General features: G+C 49.3%; 4 protein-coding genes across 5 annotated transcripts; 3 read left to right on the forward strand and 1 right to left on the reverse strand.

Moving 5' to 3' along the window:
- Window positions 1–838: 838 nt before the first annotated feature.
- Window positions 839–9,245, reverse strand: dnajc17 (DnaJ (Hsp40) homolog, subfamily C, member 17). The gene is made up of 8 exons (XM_062557217.1): window positions 9,041–9,245; window positions 4,931–5,000; window positions 3,555–3,613; window positions 3,368–3,455; window positions 3,067–3,143; window positions 2,480–2,591; window positions 1,760–1,803; window positions 839–1,150 (listed from the first exon to the last, which is right to left on the reverse strand). Exons 1-8 carry the CDS (start codon window positions 9,119–9,121, stop codon window positions 989–991), a joined length of 693 nt encoding a protein of 230 aa, XP_062413201.1. The 5' UTR covers window positions 9,122–9,245; the 3' UTR covers window positions 839–988.
- A 2,163-nt stretch (window positions 9,246–11,408) lies between these two features.
- Window positions 11,409–15,956, forward strand: inf2 (inverted formin 2). The gene is made up of 5 exons (XM_062557216.1): window positions 11,409–11,658; window positions 14,119–14,531; window positions 14,948–15,063; window positions 15,215–15,374; window positions 15,919–15,956. Exons 2-5 carry the CDS (start codon window positions 14,135–14,137, stop codon window positions 15,954–15,956), a joined length of 711 nt encoding a protein of 236 aa, XP_062413200.1. The 5' UTR covers window positions 11,409–11,658; window positions 14,119–14,134.
- A 685-nt stretch (window positions 15,957–16,641) lies between these two features.
- Window positions 16,642–22,676, forward strand: LOC119227485 (inverted formin-2-like). The gene is made up of 16 exons (XM_037486294.2): window positions 16,642–17,311; window positions 17,617–17,762; window positions 17,855–17,916; window positions 17,996–18,098; window positions 18,201–18,286; window positions 18,394–18,494; window positions 18,585–18,655; window positions 18,774–18,881; window positions 18,965–19,035; window positions 19,148–19,268; window positions 19,392–19,556; window positions 19,675–19,777; window positions 19,880–20,032; window positions 20,337–21,140; window positions 21,397–21,450; window positions 22,158–22,676. Exons 1-15 carry the CDS (start codon window positions 16,714–16,716, stop codon window positions 21,447–21,449), a joined length of 2,745 nt encoding a protein of 914 aa, XP_037342191.2. The 5' UTR covers window positions 16,642–16,713; the 3' UTR covers window position 21,450; window positions 22,158–22,676.
- Window positions 22,677–22,787: 111 nt separating this feature from the next.
- On the forward strand, window positions 22,788–26,909 carry adss1 (adenylosuccinate synthase 1). Of its 2 annotated transcripts, none has more exons than XM_062557211.1 (13): window positions 22,788–23,090; window positions 23,859–23,961; window positions 24,051–24,113; window positions 24,248–24,298; window positions 24,419–24,485; window positions 24,556–24,681; window positions 24,969–25,050; window positions 25,133–25,259; window positions 25,347–25,501; window positions 26,024–26,148; window positions 26,287–26,384; window positions 26,470–26,619; window positions 26,757–26,909. In XM_062557211.1, the coding sequence occupies exons 1-13, from the start codon at window positions 22,899–22,901 to the stop codon at window positions 26,807–26,809; spliced, it is 1,392 nt and encodes a 463-aa protein (XP_062413195.1). In that variant the 5' UTR covers window positions 22,788–22,898; the 3' UTR covers window positions 26,810–26,909. The 2 variants fall into 2 exon arrangements, with proteins under 2 accessions (XP_062413195.1, XP_037342192.1); XM_037486295.2 differs by having other exon boundaries at window positions 22,791–23,090; window positions 24,574–24,681.
- The last annotated feature ends 294 nt before the right edge of the window (window positions 26,910–27,203 follow it).

The raw sequence follows: 27,203 nt of genomic DNA on the forward strand, positions 1-27,203 counted from the left end.
GAGCGAGCCAACAGGGACAAAAGAGACTCTCAGAAGGCCTCGCTTTTCATACAACATAAATATTTATAACATCCCTTAAATGACAAATTATTTTCTAGCTGCCAAAGCACACAAGTTTGCACACGTACGCTTGCACAAGCACACACATAAAATACTTTCCCACACACCAGGGGCTATTTTGATTTGCCCAAAACACAATCTGTCACTCATTGGAGCTTGCCATTTCAAACAGGATCTTTACCTACAATGTGCTCCCTTTGCGTGAGAATTTAAAAAAAAGAAAGCTGGAAGCTGGATATGAAGCACATCGATTGGGTTTTTTGTGCAAAGGAGCCATTCAGGCGACTTTTTTTTTTTCGGGCCAGCTTGACGTCACCGACACTCTCCTCCTGTCCTCCCCCTTCTGCAGCCTGCGTGGGGAGCTGCATCCCGGCACAAGGTGGTACCCGGTGGTTTGCATGTGAAGAGCACATTTCCTAATGCCTCCCGTGGCACTGGTTAATCACCTGGTAAGAGGGGCACTAAACAATGGCGTGCGTGGCTTTAAGAGGGCACCACAGCGTTGCCCCGTGGCACTTTCATCGCAACAAAACTTAATGGGCTTGTTTAAAAGGGAGGAGGGGGGGGGGGGGGTTCTACTACCGCGCTGATGTCATGCAGACCTCAACTACGGCCGGACTCTGCAGGCATGTTTGTTTCTTTTCAGCCGCTATGGGACAGCAAGGATTAAGGGATCAAATTCCTTTATACAATTTGTGGAGTTTTGAATTTTACTAATAATATTTATCCTCATATATTGAATTTCCAGAAGTTAATTACTTTGTAAACGTCGGTTTCCGTTTAATCAAGTCAATTAAGTCCCTCACACTTGTACTTCATTAAATTAATGCACAATTCCTGTGAAGCAGTCTCCTTCATTCATTTACAACACCGCTGACGATATCAACACACGGGAGGCCGTTTCCTGGGAAGCTTCAAGGATGATTCATTAAAATGATCCTAAACGGTACCTTGTCGATACGACAGAAATAAAAGTCAAACTTGTGGAAGTCCTCTTTCGGTCGTCATGTACCTTTTGTAGAAGTTTGAAAAGAATGTCTTGAGAGTAGCCTCCATTTGTCTCGTCATCTTTTTTACACTTCCACTTCAACTAGAATGAGAAAGGAAGACAAAGGGAGAGGCTTTATTGGTCATGAGGACTTGCACGATAGCGTCATTAGAGCCCTGTGGATTGGACTGATGAGACATTATGACAGGATCATGTGTTCAATTATTTTATTCATACTCTCAATCCAAGTGCAGAGACAATTTAAGAAACTCATGTTAAAGACAACTTGGGTGCAATTAAAACCCACAAATGTAATCTTACCTTCTATTGTCAACACGACAAAAGCAGAGGGTTTGTTTTGCACAATTCTCGTGGGGGGGGGGGGGGGGGGGGGGGGGGAACGGGGGGCTGCAATAGATGGCTATCAAATTTTAAGATTGAATGTCTAAACACATTAGACCAACGTTAATATGCACGGGCCGAGCAGGTTCCAGGAGGAAAGAAAATAAGCTCCCCCCCCCCCCGCATAGTTACAGTCCTCCGGAGGACAAATAATGAAACACAAATGGCTTCGGTTCCTTTCAAAATCCCTGAGGTTCATCTTCCATCTGCATGTGTGGCTCTCCAAGACCTTTGACCCCCCCCCCCCCCACCACCACCACCACCACTTTGTCTCGCCCCTCGACTAGAACCTCACACAACAAGCCTCACCTTCAATTTGGGGGTCACACTGGCCCTGGAACACCTCTCCCCTCCTGAATCAGGGACAAAGGAAGGGAAACGGGTCAGTGACGGGAAAAGACAGCGACACGATAGCAGCGGTCAAAGCTCATTGGACACAGGCAGACTGACGGCGGGGCTTTGGGCTGTCACACGGTAAAAGGCCCCTCGGTACAGTCCGAGGGGAGCCCCCCCCCCGGTGAGCACTAATGGAGTGCAGGGCCAGGGGAGGCCCGACTGTGCATGAGTGATCGTCCAGCCACAAAAATGGATCGTAGTCCGGGGGCCAAGAATCAGTCCTCCCCTGGAATACACGCACTCACTATTCTTTTTTTCACTGCAGCTTCAAAGCCAAAGAATTATCAGGCGGTTAAAAGTTTGATGGTGTGTGTGTGTGTGTGTGTGTGGGGGGGGGGGGCAATGCTCTGTTACCATGCTCCACCGTCTCTCTGCCAGAAACCGAAAAATAGACCTCTTCAAAGTGCCAAACATAAAATAAAATAAAAACATGCAGTTATTTTTATGTGAGTGATATTTGGCAACCGGGGGGGGGGGGGGGGGGGACTGACAGCATGATGGCTGGAAGCTGAGGGGTTTTTTTCAGGAGTGCAGCAGGACTCCACCGGGTCAAACTGGATTCGTCCAAGCAGAGCAACACCGCGCCAAACTGGTTCTGGTTAACCTGGACCGGGGGGGTGTTTGGGCACCTACGTCTGTCCCCCGCCTGCGGCCTCTCGGCTTCTCTCTCTCTCCGGATCTGGTCTCGGATGAGCCGCTGTTCCTCCTCCAGCTGCCGGGACCCCTCCTCTCTCAGCCGGGCCACCTGGTGCAGAAGCAGACGCGGTCAGAGGGAGAGACGACGACGCAACTCATCACCTGCACCTTCTAAAAAAAAATTACATTTTAAAAAAATGGCACCCTGTCTGCTCTCCTGTGATTCAGGAGAGGGGTGCAGACAATCTACAGTGGAGGGCGTGACGCCTCGAATGTGAAAGAAAATGGAACAGCGCCACCTACTGCGCATCGAGCACAGACCCTGGAAGCGTTGTAAGTCCTTTTCTGAACTAAGCGCGCCAAGTCATGCAACCTCACCCCCCCCCCCCCCCCCCCATGGTTTTACTGCCCCCTCGCTGACAAAAACACTCTCTGGAAGATCTCCACTGAATCAGGGAGCATTTGAGGAAATGGTGCCCTTCAGAGTTTAGCTGGAACACCTTGTACCCCGTACAGTGTCACTTGTCCGAGGCAATGTTTGGTGCATAATTATTGCTCGTATCCTTTCTAATAAATTCTCTTACCTCTTCCTCGAGTGTTCTCGTGTTTTGCCACTCGTCCTGGCTCAGAGCTTCTGCCTGTTGCTCTCTGGTCTCCAAGTCTGCAAAACAGCAAAACAAAAACACAAAGAAAAAGAGCGTGAAAAGAGGAAAAAACTGTGCAAAATAAAATCAATTATTTCTTTAGAAGTTGCTTTTTCCTGTTGGACCATCACTGCTGTCCATATATGTCGAAAAGGTTTGTGTGTGTGTGTGTGTGTGTCAATCCAGGAGTGTGTATGACAAAAAGCATTTGTTTTAATGAAATGAAAGGAAAGCAACTCACCAAGTTTAATTTTCTTCCTCTTATCGTCTAACTTTCGGTTCCTTTCTTCCGCCTGTTTCTTGGCGGCGCAGATCTTGTCATAGGCGGCCTGAAAATAGGATTAGACAGCCGGGGGGTGAATCGCGTCCGCGAGCGAGTGCACACACACCGGCAGCTGTGACTTAACGAGGGGCATCAGCGGCCTCACCTTGGCGGCGGCGTCGGTTAACACCTCGAGAGCCTGGGACAACTGGTGGAAGAGCTCCACTAGAAACAGAGAGGGACGAGAAGACCATGAACAAAGTGGCTGAGATTAACTGCGAACTGATTTTCACAAGCGACACAAAATAAGGCGAGGTTGAGGGGAGGGGGGGGGGGGGGGGGGGGTTGTCGTTACGTGCTCGGACACTGGGGGGCTGAAACAAGCAACAAAAAAAAAAAAAGGTGCTGCAGGTCGCACCATGAGGGGAGACTGCGCTCGACTCGACCTCTTAAAAAAATTTAAAAAAAACACGCACACGTTCCCCTTAGGGAGGCCACAATTGCGGCATTCTAGACAGGCTTAATCATTCACCGATTAGGGGGGGCGGGGGGGGGGGGGCTAACGGGCCGATACGGTTACCCCCCTGTGGGGTAGGTCTGGAGATGATGGTGCTGCCAGTCATGTTAACTACACGCGTGTAATGGACTGGAATGAGATCCGACTGTGGGAGACCTGCCATGCCCTCTAGGCAGCTCAAAGTGTGACAACATGGCAGTGGTGGTGGTGGTGGTGGTGGGGGGGGGGGGGGGGGTTCTTCAGTCAGTAGGGCTCCATGACCCCCACATCACCCCTTACATGCATAGAACTCTCCCTCCCCTCCCTCCCCCCCCCCCCCCCCCCCCCCCCCCCCCCCCCGAGGAGCAGCGTATCCAGAGACTGGCTCTCGTGCGATGGAGACGGAGTCTGCTCATGTGTGGGTTCAAGTGTTTGAGGGCCTCCAAACCGCTTCTTCTCCATTTCAGGGAAAACCGACCCCCCCTGCTTTCGCATTATCCCTCTCAACCCACCAAACCCCACCAATTTCCCCCCGCTGTTGTTTCTCCTTCCTCAACATGGTCAGGAATTCTCAGAACCATCCAGAAACCGCACAGACCTCACATGAAAGCGTGCCTCATACCAACCAGCCTTTTGTCCAAGGTGCCTTGTTTTTTTTTTTTTTTTTTTTTTTTAACCCTCCTGACGGGAAGAAAAAAAAAAAAAAAAAGAGGCTACATTGGGATTTCCTGCTCTAACTGGCGAGATGCTGCTTGGCGACAGGCCGCAGAAGGACCCGAGCCAGGCGGGGATGGAGTGTGGAGAGCGTGGAGAGGCTCCACTAGCTTCTGTGGCTCGGGACGTCTGGTGGGGCGGGGGGTGGGGGGCGGGGGGGGGGGGCGGGGTGGTGCAACCCCACAGCGACTCCGTGTGGTTTTTCCCCGACAGACGCCCAGTGAGACAATCAACGCTAATTTGTCGGAAAACAACGCATAAATTGTGCACACAAATAACACATCTGGACAAGAGAGGACGCACGGGGGGGGGGGGGCGGGAGGCTCACTCACCTGCTTTTGGGTTGTCTGGATTCTTGTCTGGATGGCACGTCAAGGCTTTGAGTCGATAGGCCTTCTTGATCTAGGAGAAAAGCAGAAGAACCGGTTTTGTAGGGTGGAAAATGATGATTACGGCCCAAAGAGAACCAATCCGTCCTCGGGAACGTTTGGAAGTTCAATTCTTACTCTCGGTACCAGGAAAAAAAAATAGCGTCCGGGTGAAAGAAGCCGGTCTCGTTTGAAATCACGGACGCACGCGAAAGCGCTGGTGCTGAAAGGCGAGGCCGCATTTAAATGAAATTTTAAAAAAAGGGGGATCGCATTGTGCGGATCAAGTCGACACCTGAGCGGGACCCTCTGCTTCGTGTCCCCCGTCGACGTGTGGTTGATGGGACTCCAAACGCCTCGGCACGCACTCAGCAGCGAATTACCCAAACAGAGGTCCAAACTATTCTCAGGCCCGCTGCCAGTCTGCGAGACGAATGTTTATACCTTTATTTCAAAATGCACAAAATGTTACAATAACACGCACAGACAGAGTGCCATTGTCTTTAACGCGCCCGAGAAGGCTGCCATTAAGATCTTAGGCAGCTGGCCAAACCTTTTGGGAGGTGTGTGTGGGGGGGGGGTTCATCGAGGCAAAATGGAAAATCTAAACGATACTTTTGAGTTTTGTAATGTCATACGAGGCTTTTTGTTATAGCCGATTTCTTGACTCCAGGTCACTGCTGGGAACGTTAACCACTGGCTGGTCCTCCTAGGGGCCAGTTAATGACAAGGTGGTTTTCATTAGATCTCGGAAGGGAAGAAGCAGCGAGCAGCTTTCCGTGGAGAGACCAGAGGGGGGGTGGGGGGGGCGCTGTGGAGCTTCCGCCGCAAAGCCCTCAGAAACACATGCTGGTACCGATCGCACGCTACGGACTCGCACGCACCCGCCCCCCCCCCCCACCCCCACCCCGTGTATCCACGCACACTCTTCACCTCAATCAGCCGTGCACGACTTTTTATATTCGCATTGCGGTGAGTCTGGCCGGGTCCACGGTGCGAGGGCCAAGGGCGAGCCTCCGGTGAACCTTCTGCAGCCTGCGTGGCTCATCTCTCTCTCTCTCTCTCTCTCTCTCTCTCTCTCTCTTGGTCAGCGTTAAGTCCTGTTTGTAGTTGCAGTAAATGAGAACTTGGTTCATCAGGAGGGCTTTGCGAGACTAGGAACAATTAAGAGTCTTGGCAGACGGAGCCTTCCTACAGATCCAAACCGAACACATGGGTCTGTGGACCGGAGCCAAACACGTAGGGTATGCCTTCTGTCGGCCTAAGCTTGTTTCCCCTTTTCAGCCTCTGTGTCTCTTTCTCCTTTTTTCTTTTTCTCCGTGGTTTTGTCCGAATATCTCCAAAAAAGACCCTCGTGGAGTTTGGCATGAAACAAAATAAAGGAAAAAAAGAAACCCAAGCTAGAGCTCAAATGCATCTTCGTCCATGCGTGTACAGGGTTCCGGTTGAAAGACATGCCGTTCTCCTCTGGGACCAAGACGGAGCAAGGTTAACATTTTATTTTTTTTAAAGAGATTGACATCAGTCATGATGCACCAGTGATGCAGTTTGATACGAGGTGTGTGCGCTGCATTTCCTACTCGCAAACAATAATGACATTTTGACCAAAACCTGCACCCCGTTGTTTTCCTGCAAAGCGGTTTTTGCAGCTGGATATGTGGTTGTAAATCAAGTGGATAATATATGATATCTCTCGATCTACGCACCCTGAACGGACTTTTCTGCACGGCTGTTCATTATCCATCCTCCTTTTCTCTCTCCTCCTCTTCCTCTTATTCTGTTTCACTCTCTCAGGCATCCTGAAGCCGTATCCAGTCTCCACTGTGCCTCCAGTGCCGTTTTGTTCAATAACACACGATTACTCCCGTCAATGCCGTAACACGCGAGCCTCAAATTGAAGACGGAAGACCCCCGAAGTCCTTTGGTCCCACAAAGTGGAAAGTGGAAGCCGGAGCGGACCAACTTTTGAAGAGGTTAGCACATGTGTGCCTAGGAGAGCACTCAGATTGAGTGGCATCTGCCCACAGGACTAGTAAAAAAAAAAGTGTAATTGTCTTTGTGCAGTTTACGGTCCTCTTAGGGTTTTCCCCCAATATCACTGGAAATGTTAGGATTTAATTCGGTTGCCTTTTTTTCTCTTGTCTCAATGCAAATGCAATTGCAGAAATGTCAACTATTTCCCACGCTTCGGCTAACCGAAGTTGCCGAGAGCTCGAAAGGGAAGAGCGATCGTGCGGCAGAAGGCCAACAGTAGCCCCATGGTTGGTGCCCAGTGAAAAGCATACTCCGTGCACACCCCCCCCCCTTTGGTCCCCCGCCTGCACCGCTCTCAACTGCATGTCCACATAATGTCCTCATTACATCTCTGGTGCCAATTATAGTTGACAAACTGGTCCTAGTGCAGCCGCTAGTGTGTGCGGCTGATTAGCTGCCTGATCTGCCATGGGCCCATCCTCCTTAATTACTGCGCTCTGCTGTTTACAGGACATTATCAGCTGGGGGACAATAACAGCAATAATAGGCACGGCGGGTAAAAGGATGAGGAGGAGCGCAGACGGGGGCCAACGTGACCACATTTAACAAGAAAAATGCGACGTAATGAAGGGAAACAGTGAGACACTGCGCTGGACTTTTCATGTGGTTGTGCGATTGTGAACCTGATGAAACGGAGCTCCAGGTCAAACTCTGCGTTGAAGCACTACGACCCCGTGTTCACAGTCCGATCCTCACGGGGGGGGGGGGGGGGGTTCATGCCGGAATCATCGTGTGTCCTGACTTCAAAATAACTGTAACTGAAAAGGTAAACTTGTCTGCCGTCTCATGTTGAAAGACCTGAAACTCCAGGAGACTCCAGGCTGCTTCACTGGTAAAAGGTGCCCCACAAGTTGCATTAAAATAACATAACCCAGCTTCCCCCGGCCGAGCAGACACGCAAAGAAGAAAACCCGTTATTCACAGCAATTGAGTCTGTGGCAGAGCCCACGCAGACAGGAACATGCCTGATGGAGGTGGTGGAGAAGCAGCTGGAAAAACTGGGATGAGTTAGCCAATCTGAGGGAATCCGTCTGTGCACACGATTGATTTTTTAACTCTATGCAACGCGCAAACACACACAGCGCACATCGACAGACCTCACAGAACCAGCTCTTGCCATTTTTGAGAGTCTCGATTCTACCCAAGCCATAACAGCTAACTTCCTGCAGGATAATCCTCGGGACGGGACTTTGAAATCCAATTAAGGAATTACAACCGTGCCTCCTTTGGGCCTGCAATTTTAATTTCCCATTGGGCTTGTGGAATTCCTGATGCTGGAAACTGGGATGAGAGGGGGGGGGGGTGTCTTAAGGAAAAGGCAGGATTGAGAACATTACGGTAAGCCACTCTGGAGTAGAAGATGAAGTACATAGGAGTGGATTCAAAATCCATGTCATTTAGGCAAAATTCTCAATACCCTTTGCAGGCCTCATCAGATAAATCAGTGATCAGATGTGTCGTTAAGGCAGAATTTATATTGGGTTGGTAGACCAACTTTTCCGTTTGTATGTAATCGGTAGAATAACAGAGTTTAAAACTAATTTCTGCCCTAAAATGTATATCGTTCATCACCAAAGGCCTTTCACGCCAGTCTCACGAATGCCTAAACTGATGCAACGTCGCCACTGTGTGGCCTTCTCGGTGCACAACACCTTCACCATTCAGCCACAAACCGGTCTTTTACGTCTTTTTACACCCGGTTATCTCAGCCCTGCTGACCTCGCTTTTGTCCCCTTCGCGGAAAAAGACTCGTGTCAAGGTAACACGCACGAGGGGTTCATTCAAACGCACTGCTAACAGGCTCCATGGCAACGAGCTAACGTCGCGTTAGCCTGCTGCTAACAGGCTAACGCGTCGCACGGTTGGTCCCTGCGCAAACACAAGCGTCGTGACACTTCACGTTAATTTAGCAAACGCTTCGGTGAATATACCTGCTGAAGCAGCTTCGACCCGGTCTGAGATGCGCGTGTTAAAGTAACGACTTGTATTCGGAGCTAACGTTAACTAGCTTAACCGCTAGCTTAATGTTACTTAACACACCTCTTTCGATGTAGCAGTGATGTCAATGCCGAGTAAACCGTACAGATCCATCTTCAGGATATCTTTGGCCTTTCCGGACATCTCTGCAAATAGCGAGCCACAACACAAACACAGAGAAATAAGATATATACAGATTCAGCGGTTTGTTGTTGTTTCAAGGAAGCATGCGTTTTACGTCTTCGACCTTTCAACTAAAGTTTGCAATGCAGCCTGGGAAATGTAGTTTTTACTGCGTGGTTTCGCTCAGATGTTGTCTAAATGCAGAGAAGTTTTACCTTTCGACCACATCGTAAACATAGACTTATGTTTTACCGGTCCAAAATTTCTCATTTGTTTTAACGATTTTTCTTGTCTACACAGCCAACGTGTTTCATACATTTCACTCAAACCTTTACAGCATAACAATAATTAGATTTTGTTTTGGCCTTTACAAATATGCATAATTGGGAGTAAAAATGTTACAGTGGTAACATTTGTTTCATATAAGCATATAAGCAAAATCTGTCAACAGTTTTATATTTGAATATTCAAGCTATTTGCATAGCTGTGACCAACGTAAACACCATTTCTTTTAAATGGGTCAGTATCAGCTTATGGCCATGGCCATTGAGTTTTAAAGGAATGATATCAATCTTTTACACCTCTGTTTTAATTTCGGGCAGGCTGGCTCCACCTTTGTTTTTATTACAATAATGGTTTTGTCTTTTAGTTTTTTTAGCTTATAGTATTCAATTAGAGTATCACATATACAGTATCAATTGTCGAATGTAAACCAAGAACTCTGCTGTTTAATTCACCTATAACCATATGGCTCGTTTGTTTATTTTGATGTGGTTGTATTCTTTCTTCTCTTTCGCTCTTCAAGATCCCTGGACCACAATTCGTAGTGCAATTTAAATGCTCTTTTAATAGCCCTAGTGAAGCGTTCAAAAGAGGGATAAACTGTTGTTTGTTTTCCAGATAAGGGACTGTTGTTGTGTGGTTTCGTGACAGCAGAGCCGCTGTTGGTTCCACGGATCACACCACAGCGATGCAGTATCGGTAACATCCCCGACATGCACACTCAACAGCTCGGTTGTTGTAAAATATGATAAAGTGAAAGTGTCAATTTCAAAAGGATTTCACTCCTCTCAGGAGGTGAATCCGGGGGAGCCCCGTTACTGGCTCTTATTGAGCATTTTCAATGACCCTTTTTGTGGAAGTGAAACCTAAGGTGTTTGTCCCTGTGGATAAACACCTTAGAACTAAATCCTACCGACCATAATCACTGACACGCCTTTATAGAGGCCCTTGAGGTAAAAGGTTTGACAGCACTAGTGGATTAAAAGTTACTTTGTGCCTAAAAGCTTGGATGAAAAAATCCCTTCATGTGCTCTTTACACCGATAAATGAAAGTTACACGGACTGACGGATTTTGGGAGCTTGTTTTCAACTGGGTTTTGTTGAACCTGTTTGACTAAGATGGCTTTTGTCGCTCCATTCAAACAAAAGTGCGGCCATTATTTCCCCCGTGGGAGGCTGCGAATGCAACAACCCTGCATGTCCTTTGATGCTGTTACTTGAGGACAACATGCAGCTGGTTCTGGAGAAACAACACATCATATTGTACGCGCACAAAAGCAGCGGGACAATACTTTAATCATTCACTGTGGCCTCAGTGAAACCTCAATGGCCTCGGGTCGCTACAACAACTAGACTCGTTGTCTCTGGAGAAAGTGACATTCCTTCAGCTCCTTTGTGTCTGATGGGCAACAACTCGTCCCGACCGATTAAAACTGGGTAATGTCCGCCTGAGGTCCATTCCAGCTGATGGGATGGAGAGGGGGGGGGGGGCGGTATTGGAGGAGGGCCCTCGACCACTGGCTGCATTTTTGCATCTCAGATCAGCTTGAAGGCAGAAAACAGCAGGCCCGTCAATCCCGGAAGTTAGGCAGTTCGGCCTCCACAATAAAACACTGTCCACCGAAACCACCGTCAGTGGAACTGATGCGTTTCAATGTCGGTATTTCAATTTCGTATTTCAACGTGAACGTGGAAATTTGATTAAGCCTTTTGTCTAAGGCACCCTGGTTGTACCCCTTTCTATGGGCCACATTTATCCATTTGTAACATTTTTATTTAGATTTTTATTGGCACATTTACCTAAGGAACTAGACTGTGTAGACTCTGTAAACCTTACTTAATAGCTTGTATTGACGTTGTCTTTTATTTCTTAAGGAGTGATTAATTTTAACGTTACCATATAACGCTAACAAGAGGGACTTGTCCCATCGTGAGCCCACAACCGAACTGCGTGAATCTTATTCAATAAATCCGCGCTGACGTTGCTCGCCCGTTTTATTCTGAAGGTCTCGACCGGATGTCGTAGCGAGCCGATGCCGCTAGCTTCTTTCGACGCTGTCCGTCTCGGATAAAAAAGCCCCCGGGGCCGCAACGTTTTGAAAACGGTGCCCTCCGCACAACACACGGGCTCCGAGGAGCAACACGGTGCCGACACCCGCAGCCCTTCACGCCGATTTATTGATTCGGTTTAAAAATTTAAAAAAAAGTCCAGATTTTAACCACCGCGGAGGGACGCGGATCTGTGAACTGTTTTCGCATCCATGGAATAAAATCAGGTACGGGTGTCATAGTCAGTTTATATGTGATCTATAACCATGCACCAAGGCATTACGAGGAGTAATCATGAGCTTTATCGCTAGTCCCGTTATGCTCTTTGCTGTGTGCGGAATAAACGGCAGCGCAAAGTAACTGCTGCTGCACAACGTAGATGTTGCTACTAAAAGGTCTGTTTTTTTGTTGTTGTGTTTTTTTTTATCATAATGAGTTAATGCACAATTCAGATTGGCAAACTGGCAACGTGCATTCCTTGTGTGCCAATGTGTTGTGTAAGACGTGCGTCCTCCTAACCCTCCTCTCCTCGAGGACAAGAAAACAAAAAAACAACACAAATTCTTCAACGGGTAATTCCAGTTTTCAGGCGTTGTGTTGGAGCATATGGACCGACTCTGTCGATGCAAATGGGCAGATGTTGAAAACCAATGTGGTAATTGCTGAATAGATCTGGAATTTTAACAAGACAGGAAACTACAACAACAACAAAAAAGACACTTTACAGCCTCCTTTTTGGTCACTCCCTTAAATAGCAGAGAATCGAGGGCAGTAGGTTATCAGTCAGAATGACTACCGGATGTTTTATGTTATGATAATTCACTCTGCGAATACTCTAATAGAATCCACAGCGCGGATGAAGCTTGCATCACCATCTACAATTATGCAATCTCCAAGCGACATTGTGTTACAACGACGTCTGTAGCATGAAATCCACTAATGTGTCAGTGATCAGTGATGTCAAACATAATATGTGACTCCATTGGTTGCTTCCCATCGGGTATTTTATTGCATGTAAACGAAATGCTTAAACCGACGTTTATCCCCCATTGTTGCTGGATGGATCAAACCGAAGGAAAGAAAGGAGTCCGTGGAGATGTTTCTGCCTCTTCCCGAGGTGTTGTGCTGAAGCAGTGGGCTGCTGTGCGTGGGTGGGTTGAACCGGGCGGGGGGGGGGGACAGATGAGTGGGTCTGTCCAGTGAATCAGCCTGCTATTAGCGGCCCGTGTGGGAGACTTGGAGACTATAAAATGTTCCCATGTTTAAGGAGCGCTCGGATGGGACGCGGGGCAAAATGTTTTCCCATCACAGGTGGACATTGGACAAAGCCCCCGTTCGGTCGTCAGCCACGAGAACGACGAGAACGGGCCGTTTTTTTTCGAGAAAAAAAAAAGAAGAACCGGAGCCGTCCCACCCGCGTGCTTATCTCCAAGCCAAGTTTCCTGTGCACATGAGAGTCCTTTCCTTCCTCCCTCACCCAAAGTTCCTGATCCCTGCGGTTTGTGTCGCACTCCACATCCCTCCAACCACTCGCAAGACCTTGTCACATTTTCCTCACACGAGAGATAAACTCCAAATGCACTCGAGAAGTGGGGGGGGGGGGGGGGGGGGGGAGTTTGGTGGTGGTGATGGTGCAGGGAGTCCTGCGTCCATTTTGTGAACGCAGCCCTTTGATGGGTGATGAGGAGGCCTGTTGTAGAAGGCCATTGTCTGTCCGCTGGCTGCCACGGTAACGCTCTCACGCTGGCAGCAGGGCCGAGACGCCAGCAAAGACGAGTCCTCACTTCACCCCCCCCCCCGATTCTGCCGAGTGGGTGGAAACTGCAATTCGCTTCTGCTCATTACCTTTTTCTAAAGGAGAGGAAGTTGAATTTCGCTGTGTTCATTTTACAAAGCAACTAACAAACCCCCAAATCAACATGAAAAAGGCCGAAATTCCCGAGTGGCTCCTCGGATCGGTAAAAGAAATCAAAGATTTGTGGAAAGCTATAACTCCTTCCAGATTGGATCCTGGAACGACCTTTGAAAACAGAGGCATTGTGCTTGTACGGGCTCATCCCTCCATGCCTCGTCTGTGTATCTTACGTCTGCCAAGTGTGACATCAACAGCAGGAGGCAGAAGGGCCGCCGCTCACACTTGTTCTTTCATTACAAACCACTGATAGATTAAAAAAAATTGTAAAAAAAACGTTGAAGAAAGCTCTTGGTCCGTGCATTCTCCAATACCGTGGGGACGTGCAGATATTTGCGGCATGAGGCAGTGTGATTGTGGCCCCCGTCACAAGGGGACGCACATGATGAACCGGGATCCATCGCTGAAAAGGGGCTTTTTTTTACGAGCTGACAACTCTCCTCTCTTTCAAGCTGAGGATTAGATGGGAATGTTTGGCAGAGCCAGGACTGCTGACTCACCTTTTTTTTTTTTTTTTTTTTTTTTTTTTTAAAGTGTGGGGTTATCATTTGCTATTCTGTTTTCCTTTCTGACATGGCCGTCAGTTGGCCAGCTTCCTTCCGCTTGTCTGGATAGAAATGACAACGCTTGTACGGCGGGGGGCAGAACCCTCGGGTATCGTTGCGAGCAGGCGGCGTCCGGAGTCCGGAACCGGCTGAACCTCTGATGCATTACAGCTGAAAACGGTCCGTCGTCATGACACGACTCTAATGCTCCCCTTGTGTCTCCTCCGCAGCACCACCACCACCACCATGTCGGGGAAGTCGGACGGGAAACAGAAGTGGGCGGCGGTCAGGGGTCGCCTGGGCTCCTCGCAGGACTCCGACACCCAGCTGGAGGCCAACCTGGAGAGCGCCGACCCGGAGCTGTGCATCCGACTGCTGCAGGTTCCCACCGTGGTCAACTACTCCGGCCTGAAGCGTCGCCTGGAGGGCAGCGACCAGACATGGATGGTCCAGTTCCTGGAGCTGAGCGGGCTGGATCTGCTGCTGGAGGCCCTGGACCGGCTGTCGGGGCGCGGGTGCTCCCGCATCGCCGACGCCCTTCTGCAGCTCACCTGCGTCAACTGCGTCAGGGCGGTCATGAACTCCTCCACGGGGATCCACTTCATCATCGAGAACGAGGGATACATCCGCAAGCTCTCCCAAGGTTGACTGTACACTTTATTTTTTTTTGGGGGGGGGGGGAGAGTCATCACATCCACCGCTCATTCTTCCGTTGATTATTCCATAGGTCGTAACGCCACGTCTCACTGTGCTGAGTGGAATCTTTCCAGAAAGTAATCAGTAAGGGTTACTTCAGGACATTCCTAAAAATGTGCTTTCAGTTAGTTCTGACAATTGGATTTCCCCCACACCTTCAGATACACACACACACACAGACAAACACATGTTTATCTAAAGTACCACGCAACATCCTCAGGGGCCAAAGTTCAGGCGGAGTTGTTGTCCGCACTCAAGGGGGGGGGATTTTCTTTAAGAGAAACCTCTGGAACAGGAATGAGAGTGTTCCTGTGTGTGTGTGTGTGTGTGTGTGTGTGTGTGTGTGTTCATGACGCTCCGCAGCTTTGGACACCTCCAACACCATGGTGAAGAAGCAGGTGTTTGAGCTCCTCGCCGCCCTCAGCGTGTTCTCCGCGGACGGACACCGGCTGGCACTGGACGCCCTGGACCACTACAAGGCAAGGAGACCTCACCTCTAGCTTGTCCTTTATCTATTTACCCTTTTTTGGGGGGGTCGGGGGGAGAAGCACCATAACGTTGCTGCCCTCTAGTGGCGGGATTGCATTGCAAACCCCATGATGTTTCGGTGTTTGAATTTTTCTCCTCAAGGGAGTGAAGACGCAGCAGTATCGCTTCAGCGTGATCATGAACGAGCTGCAGGAGACCGACAACGTCCCTTACATGGTGACGCTCCTCAGCGTCGTCAACGCCCTCATCTTCGGGAGGGACGACCTCCGGCAGAGGGACAAGATGAGGAGGCAGTTCATCGGTGGGTTCTCCGTTTGACAACCTCGATGGGGGATCGAAAAGGTCACACCCGGAAAAACGGCTGCGTTACCGTGTCTCCTCTGTGGGCGAGGAGAGTGACTGCATTACGTTATTTGTGTCTAAGAATAGGTAAGAATAGGTCTGAAGGCCCCACATTGTCAGAAAGAAACCCCCCTTCGACCTGAGCAAAGCTCAAGTGGATGAAGCATTGTGTATTCTCTCATTTCAAACAGATAACAGGGAGCTTCAAAGATCTCCTGTTCAAAGGTCACGGCTCAAATCACACTGTCCTAATGGGATTAGGTACCTGGTTTTGACAAGTAGGCCGTAGTGTGTAACCAAACATTTAAAATGACAACCGCCACCTTGGTCCAATCAGTCATTGGCGAGGCCACTCCTCTTGTGTGATTGCTCACCTGTGACTTCCTGCTGATTTCCCCAAAACTAAAAGTGCCGAGGGGTCGGTGACACACGTCACTGGAGATAAACTGTCTTAAAAATATTGCCAGTTGAGTGTGATACTCAAGGCTATTGTTGTTCCGCAGGGCTCCAGTTGCTTGACATTCTGCCGAAGTTAAGGTGAGCTTTCTCTCCGTTGTTCTCCCTCTCGATCCCTAAACGCACATTTTAGCAAATTAACAAACTGAGTTCAAATTTGGAGGTGTTTTTAAAGTCCACAATCATTAGAAGGGAAGTAGAACTTTTGGGATTTGACGTTGCAGTTCGTATGGATAAATTGTCATTTAATTTTTTTTTTTTTTTTTATAATTGGAAATTATATATATTTTTTAAATGTAGTGGTGTAACTGACTCGGCTTTCTGTGTGGTGTGCAGGGAGCAGGAAGATGAAGACCTGATCATTCAATGTGAAGCTTTTGAAGAGGCGATGGCTGAAGATGAGGAGGAGCTGCTGCGGGTCTACGGGGGCATCGACATGAGCGATCACCTGGAGGTCTTCACCGCCCTGTTCGACAAGGTGTGTGAGAAGCCACCCGACTGTTGGAATAGAAAAAGACGCAGCGACCCCCCCCCCGTGTGTCCTGTCACCCGCTTTACCTGTGCTCCTGTGTGCAGGTGAGCAGCTCTCCGGCCTCTCTCCAGCTGCTGTCCATCCTGCAGACGCTGCTGGTGCTCGGCCCGGACCGCTCCGATATCTGGCTGGCTCTGGAGGCCGTCACTAACCGAGCCATACTGCTGGCCCAGGACTGTGAGTCGGCGCTGACCTTCTCTCCCCCCCCACCCCTTAATGGGTCGCTGATTTGTGTGTGACGGGGCGTGGTCACCCGGGGGGGGGGTTTCATCCGTGTTTGTTTTTGTTCTGGCTCTGTTCTCCAGCTCAGATGGAGTCCTGTGAGAAGATAATGCAGCGGCTGACCTTCTCCAAGAGCCCGGGCTGCGAGGGTCGCCACGAGGCGGACGCGCAGCGCGCGACGGCGAGCAAGGCCGTGCAGACGGAGCCGCGTCCTCGGGATGAGGACCAGCCGGACAGAAGCGCCGCGTCCGCTCCGAGGCCACCGGGCGCCCTTCTTCCTCCTCCTCCTCCTCCTCCACCACTACCCCCTGGAATGAACGGGCTCCTGGTCCAGTGCCCTCCTCCTCCTCCTCCTCCTCCACCGCCGCCGCCTCCTCCACCGCTTCCCGGAGGGTTCGGCGGACCACCTCCGCCTCCCCCTCTACCCGGAATGGCACCGCTGGGCGGCCCGGGCATGGCGCCCCCACCTCCTCCGCCCCCCCTGCCGGGGATGGGCGGTGGGGGGCCGCCGCCGCCGCCTCCCTTACCCGGCATGCCACCTCCTCCTCCTCCTCCTCCTCCTGCGCCGGGCATGATCGGGTCTCAGAGCAGCCCGGCTCTCGGGGCCGCCACGCCGGCAAAGTCCCACCGATGCCCCACCCTGAGGATGAAAAAGCTCAACTGGCAGAAACTGCGCACCGTTACCGGTGAGTGGCTGGATTTTTTTTTTTTACTTTTTATTTTTTACTGCAACAATCTGTTACTGATTGTAATAATAAGACGTGGCCTCCAACCCGAGGGCATGCGAGTGAAGACATTGCTAGAAGGCCTCTGCATGGAGGGTGGTTGATGGGGAGGAAACATCAGGTCGACCAGAACCAGCCTCCCAAATTAGTGTTGGGGAGGCGGAGGAGTTTTAACATAGCCGTTAAAAAAAAAAAAAAAAGGCAGGATGTTGATACAAAATGGCGCCGCGTGAGCTTGTGACCCGGTTCTTCCTGCGCTCCCACAGATGGTCACTCCATGTGGGCCTCGGTTCAGAAAGAGCCTCCTCCTCGGGAGCCGGACTACAGCAGCATCGAGCAGCTGTTCTGTCTCCCGGTGACCGAGCACAAAGACAAGGGGGCAGCTGCTCCTGTCAAGAAGGAGTCTAAAGAGGTGCGTCAACAATCGGCGCCGCTCCTCGCAACCGTGGCGTCGAACAATCAATCAAGCCTCTCTGCTTTTTATTTTTATTTTTAATTCTACAGATAACATTCATTGATCCAAAGAAAAACTTGAATTTGAACATATTCCTGAAGCAGTTCAAATGGTGAGTCACATTTTTCTTTTTTATTTCTCTAATATTTTGTATAAATGCGCTTTTATTTTTATTTTTTTTCTCTGTGCAGCAAAAATGAGGAGTTTGCCGCCATGATTCAGAGTGGCGACCGTACCAAGTTCGACGTGGAGTTGCTGAAGCAGCTCATTAAGCTCCTGCCGGAAAAGCACGAGGTTGGTCTCCATCTTTACCGAGAGGCTTTCCCTCCCCACGTGTGCTCCTCTGGGGCGGGGGGGGGCAAATGTCCGAGTCACCGTGTTGTTCTCTTCACGTAGATTGAAAACCTGAAGTCCTTTCAAGGCGAGAAGGACAAGCTGGCCAATGTCGATCGCTTCTACACCACCCTCCTCACCGTGCCATGGTCATTTTTCTTTTCTTTTCTCTCTTTTTTTTAAAAGTCTATTTGCGTGATGCCGGTTTCGTACTCGCCTCTTTTATTTATTTATTTATTTATTTATTCTTCTCCAGTTATCAGTTGAGGATCGACTGCATGTTGCTGTGCGAGGAGACGTCCTCTGTGTTGGAGATGCTCAAACCCAAAGTCAAGCTGGTGGAGGAGGCCTGCCAGTGTAAGCGACCCTTAGGCCTTCAGCCATGGTTGTAGTTGTCATTGGTTTTTTTGTTTTTTGCACATTATTTTTAATTCATCCACCTCTCAGCTCTCAGGACGAGTACACTCATGCCCATTTTCTGCCGGCTCATTCTTGACGTTGGGAATTTTCTCAATTACGTAAGAGCCTCTCCTGTCTCGTGTATATTTTTCTTTTTTTTTTTTTTTTTTTAAGCCGACAGGTTAGACGGCGCTTGCGTTTTTTTATTTATTTTTTAAATCTTTGGTCCACTTGCAGGGAAGTCACACGGGGAACGCCGAGGGTTTCAGGCTCAGCTCCCTGCTCAAGCTCACGGAGACCAAGGGCAACAAGAACCGCATCACACTCCTTCACCACCTCCTGGAGGTACGCAGAGTCGCCCCCCCCCCCCCCCCCCCCCTCTGGTTTCACAGACCTGTTTAACCACCGCGTGACTTGTCACTGTTCAGGAGGCCGAGGTGAACCACCCGCAGCTGTTGTCGCTGCCCGACGAAATAGAGATCTGTGAAAAAGCAGCAGGGTATGGAACGCTTCCCCCCCCCCCCACCCCACCCCGACATCTTCATTTTTCTAGATTATTTTTGTGGACGTAACATTTCATCAGAAACGTTTCTCCTCCCCTCTGTCTTCAGCGTCAACGTGGACTCTATTCAGGCAGAAGCCGGTGCCTTACTGAAACGCCTGAACGAGGCGGTCAAGAAGGTCTCCGACTCCGACCAGGAAGTGAAGGAGCAATATGAGAAAGTTCTCCAGGTAACATGGCGCTCTCTCCGCTTTTGCCGGGCCGAAACGGCAGACCCAAACGGAGGTCGCGACGCCGCGCCCGGGTCAGAAAAAACTGGATCCACATCCCCCTCCGTCTCTTTTCCGCGGCAGGAGAGTCTGGAGGCCTTTCGGGTTCTAAGTGAGAGGCTCGCTGCCGTGGAGATGCAGAAGGGTGAGCTGGCCGTCTACTTGTGTGAAGATGCCAATCAGCTGTCACTCGAGGAGCTCTTCGGAACCATCAGGACTTTCCGAGGTCTTTTCATCAAGGCACAGAAGGTCAGAGAGGTCACTGTTCTTTTGTACAAGTGTTATACACCCGTTGCGACGTCATTTCCTGAACGATAAATGACCACGTAGGCAGCGAGTGACCTCCTTTTTTCTCTCGTGACAACAGGAAAACAAAACCAGAAAAGAGCTTGCTGCCAAGGCTGAGAAGCGGAAGAGGCAGCTGGCAGAGGAGGAGTCCAAGAGACAGAAGGGAGAGAATGGAAAAATCAGTGAGTTGCGAACGGCCCTCGTCGTGGTCACTGTGAACCTCCAACTAACAGAGATGCAATTTTTAAATGGCGTGTCTCTTTTCTTGTCTGTTTTTTAACCAGTCAAGAAGGGCTTTGTGCCGCAGAACGACGACTGTATCATCGACCACCTGTTGGCGGATATCAGGAAAGGTTTCAGCCTCAGGAAGACCAGGCCAAGGTGCGATTCGGAAAGCCTCCCTTCTAGTGAAAAGCGTAGGGATACCTGCCCGTCTGGTAAGGACAAGAAACACTGGCCTCCATCCGCAGTTCCTGGCTCCGCTGCCGAGCCGCTTAACCACGAGCCACGACACTGCTTCGCTGCTTTACCTAATCGCTTTAACTCGTGCCTCCAGCTAGCTCCATCGCTTAGTTGCTTCGTCGAGCCACACATTTGCATGGAGAGACTTTTCTTTGCTTGCGGCTTCGCTCACTAAAAATAATCGCTTCCCTTTTTTATTTTACGTAAGATTTACAATGGTCTTCCTGTGTTCACCATCCACGTGACTTACTTCTAACCCCCCCCCCCCCCCCCAATCAGGATCAAGTGCGAAGCCTGTAGACGAAAAATCCGCAGAAGTGGCCGCCGCGTTGTCCTCTCCCAGCAAATCTCAGCCAGAGGGTCGCCAGGCCAGCGCCGGAGAACTGAACGGCACCATCAGCCCGTCAGAAGAGACTCCCCCGAGTGCGACGCAATGCGTTCCTGCTGCACGCCCCATGGCTCTCCCCAGAGAACCCGCCACGGCGGCGCAGGAACCCCCAAAGGAGCCGCGGGAGGGGCAGCCGCCGCCGCCGCCGCCGCCGCCAGCTTCTCCACCTCAACCTCAACCTCCTCCTCCTCCGCCACCACCACCTCCTCACCCCTGCCTCCCTACAAATGGATATTCGTGGGATTCAACTGAGACGAGCGCCCTCGGCCCGTCTCGCCGCTCGGACTCCAGCGGCCCGGAGGACGCTTTAGACGGCGCCTGCAGCCTGGCGTCCGAGACGCTGACGCCCGAGGAGTCGGCGGACTTTGGGGTCAGTGTCCGGGTGACGGAGAGCCCTCTGAGCGGTGCGGGGGACGGGAAGGGGAGCGGCGGGGGCGGCGACGGGGGCGAGAGCCATTTAGCGGAGGCCGGCGAGGGCGAGACGGGCCGAGGCGAGCGGAGGTGCGTTGCCGCCGCCGCCGCCGCCAAGTCGTCCGCGAGCACGCCCGACGAGGGCATCGAGGGGTGCGACGGCCCCGACGCGCTGGAATCTGAGGTTTTGCCATCGGTGTCCGACGCGGAGCCTCAGCCCCTTAATCCCAAACCAAAGAGACAGAGGAGCATCTTCAAAGGGAGCAAAAAGAAGAGTAACCAAGGTAACTCATCCATTCACTTAAATAAAGATCATGTTTGGAATGCTAGTCTCTTCACGTGTCTTAATGGGAAACACTTGGCAGTTTTGTTTTTTACAGTTTTTAACATTTTATATTGTATGTATGGGCTTGTGTGCTATTTATAAGTATCTAGCGAGTGTGGCCGTGATATTGAGTGGATTTTTTAATTTTTTTTTTTTTTTTAATTGATGGGTTTGTTTTGAATGCTCTGTTCTCGTTTTTGACTCTCGAACACAAGGTAACAGTGGGAAAGGACTCACTAAACATAAAACGAGCTGTGTGTTGCAATGAGGTAGGTCAAATCCACGCTAAGTGTAAAAAGCAGCAAAAATCATCCTGACCAACTCGGTCATCGTCGAAGCTTTGTCCCCAAGTAACGCGTCATTTGTTGGTCTAACCGAACTCTGGATTTCATTTGTCTCTGTTGTCCAGCTTTTAACACTCGCTCTCTTTGTTTTTATTTATTTTTAAAATAATTTTCTAATTCTATTTTATCCAGCCCAACCCTAACACCGTTGATCAAAAGGTTATTTTTAACCCTAAATGTACTGCGGAGTACAAGTGTTGGTACTCACATCGGTTTTCTGATCTGAAACGGCCTTGCAGTTTGTGAAGTCATTGTGGACCGGGTTATTTCATGAAAGCAACCACTTTTGTGTGTATCCTTCCATATTTTCTTCTTTTTTTTGTCCATTAACAAAGTCTGGGAGTGTTCAACCTACTAACACAGTCTTGTGTGCTTCCTGTAAACTGTGCTTTAATCTGATTTTTGGTGAAAGATGCTGTATGTGATGCAAATTCATTAAAAAAGGTTTTTATCAACAACAAAAAAGAAACTTGCATTTTAAAACCACTGTGCTGCTTGCAAGCCAAATAATGATGTGACTTGATTTCACGATTCATTTTAACCAGTTTATTACATAACTTTAAAAGGCATAAGAATTAAAAATATCTTTATTTTTCTTCCCCATCAATTCATTTGAGTCTTTGTTTCCGTAGGTGACGCCAGAAAAAGGAATTTGAGAGGAAAAAGAAAATGTTGATTTCACTCCGGGGTTGTGAAATGGAAGTCTACAGTTTTATGTAAAATATGAACATTGACTCCTTCAAGGATGCAGAAGGCTTTCTTTTGCACTAATTTGTTCAAGAAGAGTAAACTCATCGAAGGCTGTATGGATGTCAAAATGTCACTTTATGTAAATTAATTGTTTGTTTTGTACAGGAGTGGTTTGAATTCCGACTTTAAATATATGCTTTGTATGTTTTGTATAGCTCTTATATGCAGTGAACGTGTTTTTGCTATGCTGCGTTTCCCTTTCAGCGCCAACGGAAAGAAGAGGCGGTGTCCTTTTTTTTTTTGCATGATATCTAATTAACTAAAACCAAACTGATGTTTATTTCTACACACATAATCCAGATAATCTTAAACAAGGAAAAGTAATAAGGAAAAAAAAAAAACATAAAATGGATTGTAACCTTTTTAATGTTAAACATTTTAAATAAAGTGGCTCTAGTGTTCAGCTGTTCTGTTGTTTCCCACCGACTCGCGCGCCTATTAAAGCGCTCGATCTGTCCGCGCGCGCCCGCGCGCTCGCTCTGCGTAAAGGCGCCGCTCTCCCTACGCGCTCCTGTGCGTCTGGCTCTGACATCATCGGGCTATGAAGTTACAGATATGGCAACGCCGCTCCCGGAGACCGCTTTGAGTCTTCCTGAGAGCGGCGAGCTGAAGCCACCGACGCCATGTCGCTCACCTGGTCCGCCAAAGACCACAAGAACATGAGCCAACCCGCCGCCGGGACCGGGCAGAAGCGATCGCGCGGCGACGCCGGGAACAAAGTGACGGTGGTGCTCGGTGCGCAGTGGGGGGACGAGGGCAAAGGGAAAGTCGTCGATCTGTTGGCGACCGAGGCCGACGTTGTCTGCAGGTGTCAGGTAAACGTTTTGGGTCCGAGGCTTCTGTTCCGAGACGACTGTTGTTGCTTGAGTGACTCGCTCAGCTGTGCAGCCGGTCGAAACGCAACTGGCGCTTCCGAGTGGTAAGACTTGTATTTGGGATACGGTCCAGAGAATGTCGTGAATAATAATAATAATACCTGGGAAAGCTTGGTTTTTGTCTCACGTTGAGAATGTGCTGCGGTTCCGTAGCGGCACCGATGGGGTTTAAATGATGATGATGGTGTGTTAAAATAAAAATATCAAACCATTTTACAGACTCCAAATCGGTTTATGATCAGACGAATACAACTTGAAGGTGTTCTGACCGGCTCATTCAGATGATCACATTAAATCTGGAGAAAAAAAAGAAAAAAAAAAAAGCTCCTTATAGGTCAGTTGCTATGCACTCACATAGGACATACGACCCTGTGGTCGCATATCAGAGGTCACTCCTGCAACTGTTGCTGTCTTTGTGCCCCCACTCCGCCGACTAGCACCCTATGTTCTGGAAGCTTGAGAGGCGCCCCCCCCCCCCCCCTCCCGGCTGGGGCCACACGGAGAGGTCACATTCTCAGGGAGGCGTGATACGTGAGAAGGCCAGGACTTAGCTGGACCGAGTGGTGGATCCACCGGCCAAGTCTGTCGAAAAAACATGTGCCGGAGGAGCTCAGTGACTTCTACCCCCTCCCCCCTCCCCGTCTCACGAAAATATAACTGCTTTTTGGATTGTTTCAACATTAAAACAAGGCACTGGTTGATTCACAGGGGGGCAACAACGCAGGGCACACCGTGGTAGTGGACGGCAAGGAGTACGACTTCCACCTTCTGCCCAGTGGAATCATCAACTCCAAAAGCACCTCCCTCATTGGTAACGGCTTCAATATTAAGCTGCGTTGAGAGAACACGGTGACGGGTGTTGGTGCAGTTGCACATATTCCTCCTCCTCTGCTCTTCTAGGCAACGGCGTGGTCATCCATCTCCCTGGCCTGTTTGAAGAAGGCGATAAAAATGAAAAGAAAGGTGAATTTGAAGAGAAAGAATGCCCATTGCCACACACACACACACACACACACACACACACACACACACAAATGCACGTAATGCATTTGTGGGATTGAGCAAACTCAACGTGTTGTTTCTATTCTTCTCACCAGGTCTGAAAGGCTGGGAGAAGAGATTAATCGTATCAGACAGAGCTCACCTGGGTATGTACGGCATACGAAAGAGCTCATAACGCTTTACTTTATTCAAATAAGCACGGCCGGGGGGGTAAATCATCCGCCAATGACTCGCTTCCTGAGGGTGTGAGGCCTTGTCTTCCGCAGTGTTTGACTTCCACCAGGTTGTGGACGGCTTGCAGGAGACCGAAAGGCAAGCACAAGACGGAAAGAAGTAAGGACACAGAGGACGGGCCTGCCGACATTTCACATCGTCGTCGGTAATTTCACACGTTGCTTTAAAGCTTTGGCTTGTGTGGCAGCATCGGAACCACCAAGAAAGGCATTGGACCGGCATACTCCAGCAAGGCGTCTCGCACCGGCCTCCGCGTGTGCGACCTCCTGGCTGACTTTAAGGACTTCTCCGTGAGGTATAAGAGACAGGTTGAATCTGTTTTTCAGGGCCGGGTCTAGGCAGGGGCAAGAGGGGGCCTGGCCCCCTCAAATAAATGTTGTGCCCCCTCAAACTAAATCAATCAATTAGACATGGTAAAAGGGGGTGGATCACAATGCCCCCTCAAGATTTGGGGCTGCCCCCTCATACATGCCCGTCTAGACCCGGCCCTGATCTGTTTAATGGCGCTTTTGAACGGCAAGTATGAAAACCCTCGACGAACAGTTGCGGCGTGATTTTTGCGATTTTACATTTTCCTTTCAGATTCAAGAACCTTGTCCGCCAGCATCAAGCCATGTACCCGGCCTTGACCGTTGATGTTGAGGACCAATTGAAAAAGCTCAAGGTTAAGCTTACTATGGCGAAAGGGATGAATGGTTGTCCCCGCCAACAACAATATATTTTAAAAAGAAAACTGTCTTACACAGGAATACTCTGAGAGGCTGCGGCCAATGGTGAGGGACGGGGTCTACTACATGTACGAAGCTCTTCATGGATCTCCAAAGAAGATTCTGGTGGAAGGGGCCAATGCCGCTCTGCTCGACATTGACTTTGGTATTTAGATATTTCTTTAATGCACTCCGGGGTTTTTTTTCTTGTGGATCAGTGACGTAAAACCCTGCACATTTTCTCCTCCCAAAGGCACATATCCTTTCGTGACATCATCAAACTGCACCGTGGGCGGGGCGTGCACCGGCCTCGGCATCCCTCCGCTGAATATCGGCGATGTTTTCGGTGTCTCAAAGGCCTACACGACCAGAGTGGGAATCGGAGCCTTCCCCACAGAACAACTCAATGTGAGAGAGATCCTCTGTGCTTCTCCAGGAGCTTCGGGGGGGGGCCTTTCGTCACGTGTCCTTTGCTCTCGTGGCCTTTGCCTCGTTGCCCCGGGACGAATAGGCACATGACGCGTTACGCAACCCGCTGGTATTGAGCTGAACGCGTGCTGTTTAAATTTCGATCATGTGGCTGAAACGCAGGCAGCGGGGGCTTTAGGAAGGAGGGGGGGGGGGTTCCCCTGCCTGTGTGGTGCAGCTGTTAAAATGTAGTGTTCAAAACTCTTATGCAAGTCACATGTTCGCGGGGATAAATTTAGGGCCAGAGTCTGGGTTCAGGATATATTTACTGTGAGCTGGGATCATGTTACCTGTCACGGGAGCTAAAAATACACACTTAAAAAAAGTAAGCTTAACCCCCGACCCCTAGCACGCTCAATCTTTTTTTTGTACTTAGCTGTGTAACGATTGCACATGTTTAGGTTTCTGTAGAATGATTAAATGCCTAACATAACTTAGATTCATGAATAATGTTTACTGTAGGCAGTGGGAGAGCTGCTGCAGACCAGGGGTCATGAGGTGGGCGTGACCACGGGAAGGAAGCGGCGCTGCGGCTGGTTGGATCTCGTCATCTTGAGATACGCTCACATGATCAACGGCTTCACCGGGTCAGTGACCCCCGAACGGTTCAAGCAAATGGTCAAGTGATCCTTGAAATGATTCGTAATACATTTGATAACATCTTGTTATAGTAGTGACTCAAAGCACAGCTGGGGTTTTCCTGTAACATGTTACTTGTCCGACAGCATTGCCTTGACAAAACTTGACATTCTGGATGTGATGGATGAAATAAAAGTCGGAGTCGCCTACAAAGTAAATGGAAAAAGAATCCCCCATTTCCCAGGTAAGTTAACGGAGGAAGTCATTTGGAGATGCATCATATATGCATTGTGTTTTTCTTTAACGGTGTTGTATGATTTTAACAACAGCCAACATGGACGTTTTGCACAAAGTGGAGGTTGAGTATGAGACCTTTCCCGGCTGGAAGACGGACACCTCTGCAGCCAGAAAGTGGAACGACCTCCCAGCCAAGGCACAAAACTACATCCACTTCATCGAGAACCACATTGGAGTTCCCAGTATGTTTTCTTTTTGGGCCACTGTTACATTAAAAAAAAATCCCCCCTTTCCAATATGTTTATCATGACTTCTACATTTTTTTGTTTAACTTTACTAATTTACTTAATCTTTCTTTCTGTTTCTTTCTCCCATTCAGTTAAGTGGATTGGTGTTGGAAAGTCCAGGGAGTGCATGATCCAGATGTTTTAAAGGGGAATGTGTATCTTCTTCTTGATAGGAGCACAGAGGATGTGGCATATCTGATCCCCACAGCTGTTCCTCAATAAAAAAAACCCACTTAAGTCACCTTTGAGAAGTGTCGGCTAAGTTTGTTTAGTTACAATCAAATGGTCTTTTTGTTTGAATGTAACATTTATTAGCTCCAACTGTAGAGTATGTTTCAATGCATCACCAATGAAACCAGCACAAATGTGAATTAATAAAATAATGGAAATCATGATTAGTTTCTTGCAAAAGACCAGTCAAACCAGGCACAGCTAGAACACTGTTGATCATTATTGTAGGACAACTGATCTCTACCATTTATCACACTTTTGGGGTTGAAAAAGTTCTGCTTTCTTTCCTAAGCTTATATGATCCTCCA

Source organism: Pungitius pungitius, chromosome 14 (genome assembly GCF_949316345.1).
Source record: "Pungitius pungitius chromosome 14, fPunPun2.1, whole genome shotgun sequence".
Classification (NCBI taxonomy): domain Eukaryota; kingdom Metazoa; phylum Chordata; class Actinopteri; order Perciformes; family Gasterosteidae; genus Pungitius; species Pungitius pungitius.

Coding starts and splice junctions, on each gene's coding strand:
- dnajc17 (XM_062557217.1), bottom strand. CDS start 9,121: ATGTCCGGAAAGGCCAAAGATATCCTGAAGATGGATCTGTACGGTTTA. Junction 3,614..4,930: donor TCCAGACAACCCAAAAGCAG/GTGAGTGAGCCT, acceptor CTCTGTTTCTAG/TGGAGCTCTTCCACCAGTTG. Junction 2,592..3,066: donor CGAGAACACTCGAGGAAGAG/GTAAGAGAATTT, acceptor CTTCTGCACCAG/GTGGCCCGGCTGAGAGAGGA.
- inf2 (XM_062557216.1), top strand. CDS start 14,135: ATGTCGGGGAAGTCGGACGGGAAACAGAAGTGGGCGGCGGTCAGGGGT. Junction 14,532..14,947: donor CATCCGCAAGCTCTCCCAAG/GTTGACTGTACA, acceptor GACGCTCCGCAG/CTTTGGACACCTCCAACACC. Junction 15,064..15,214: donor ACGCCCTGGACCACTACAAG/GCAAGGAGACCT, acceptor TTTCTCCTCAAG/GGAGTGAAGACGCAGCAGTA.
- LOC119227485 (XM_037486294.2), top strand. CDS start 16,714: ATGGAGTCCTGTGAGAAGATAATGCAGCGGCTGACCTTCTCCAAGAGC. Junction 18,882..18,964: donor TCCTTCACCACCTCCTGGAG/GTACGCAGAGTC, acceptor GTCACTGTTCAG/GAGGCCGAGGTGAACCACCC. Junction 19,557..19,674: donor TTTTCATCAAGGCACAGAAG/GTCAGAGAGGTC, acceptor TCGTGACAACAG/GAAAACAAAACCAGAAAAGA.
- adss1 (XM_062557211.1), top strand. CDS start 22,899: ATGTCGCTCACCTGGTCCGCCAAAGACCACAAGAACATGAGCCAACCC. Junction 23,962..24,050: donor CAAAAGCACCTCCCTCATTG/GTAACGGCTTCA, acceptor CTGCTCTTCTAG/GCAACGGCGTGGTCATCCAT. Junction 26,620..26,756: donor GAACCACATTGGAGTTCCCA/GTATGTTTTCTT, acceptor TCTCCCATTCAG/TTAAGTGGATTGGTGTTGGA.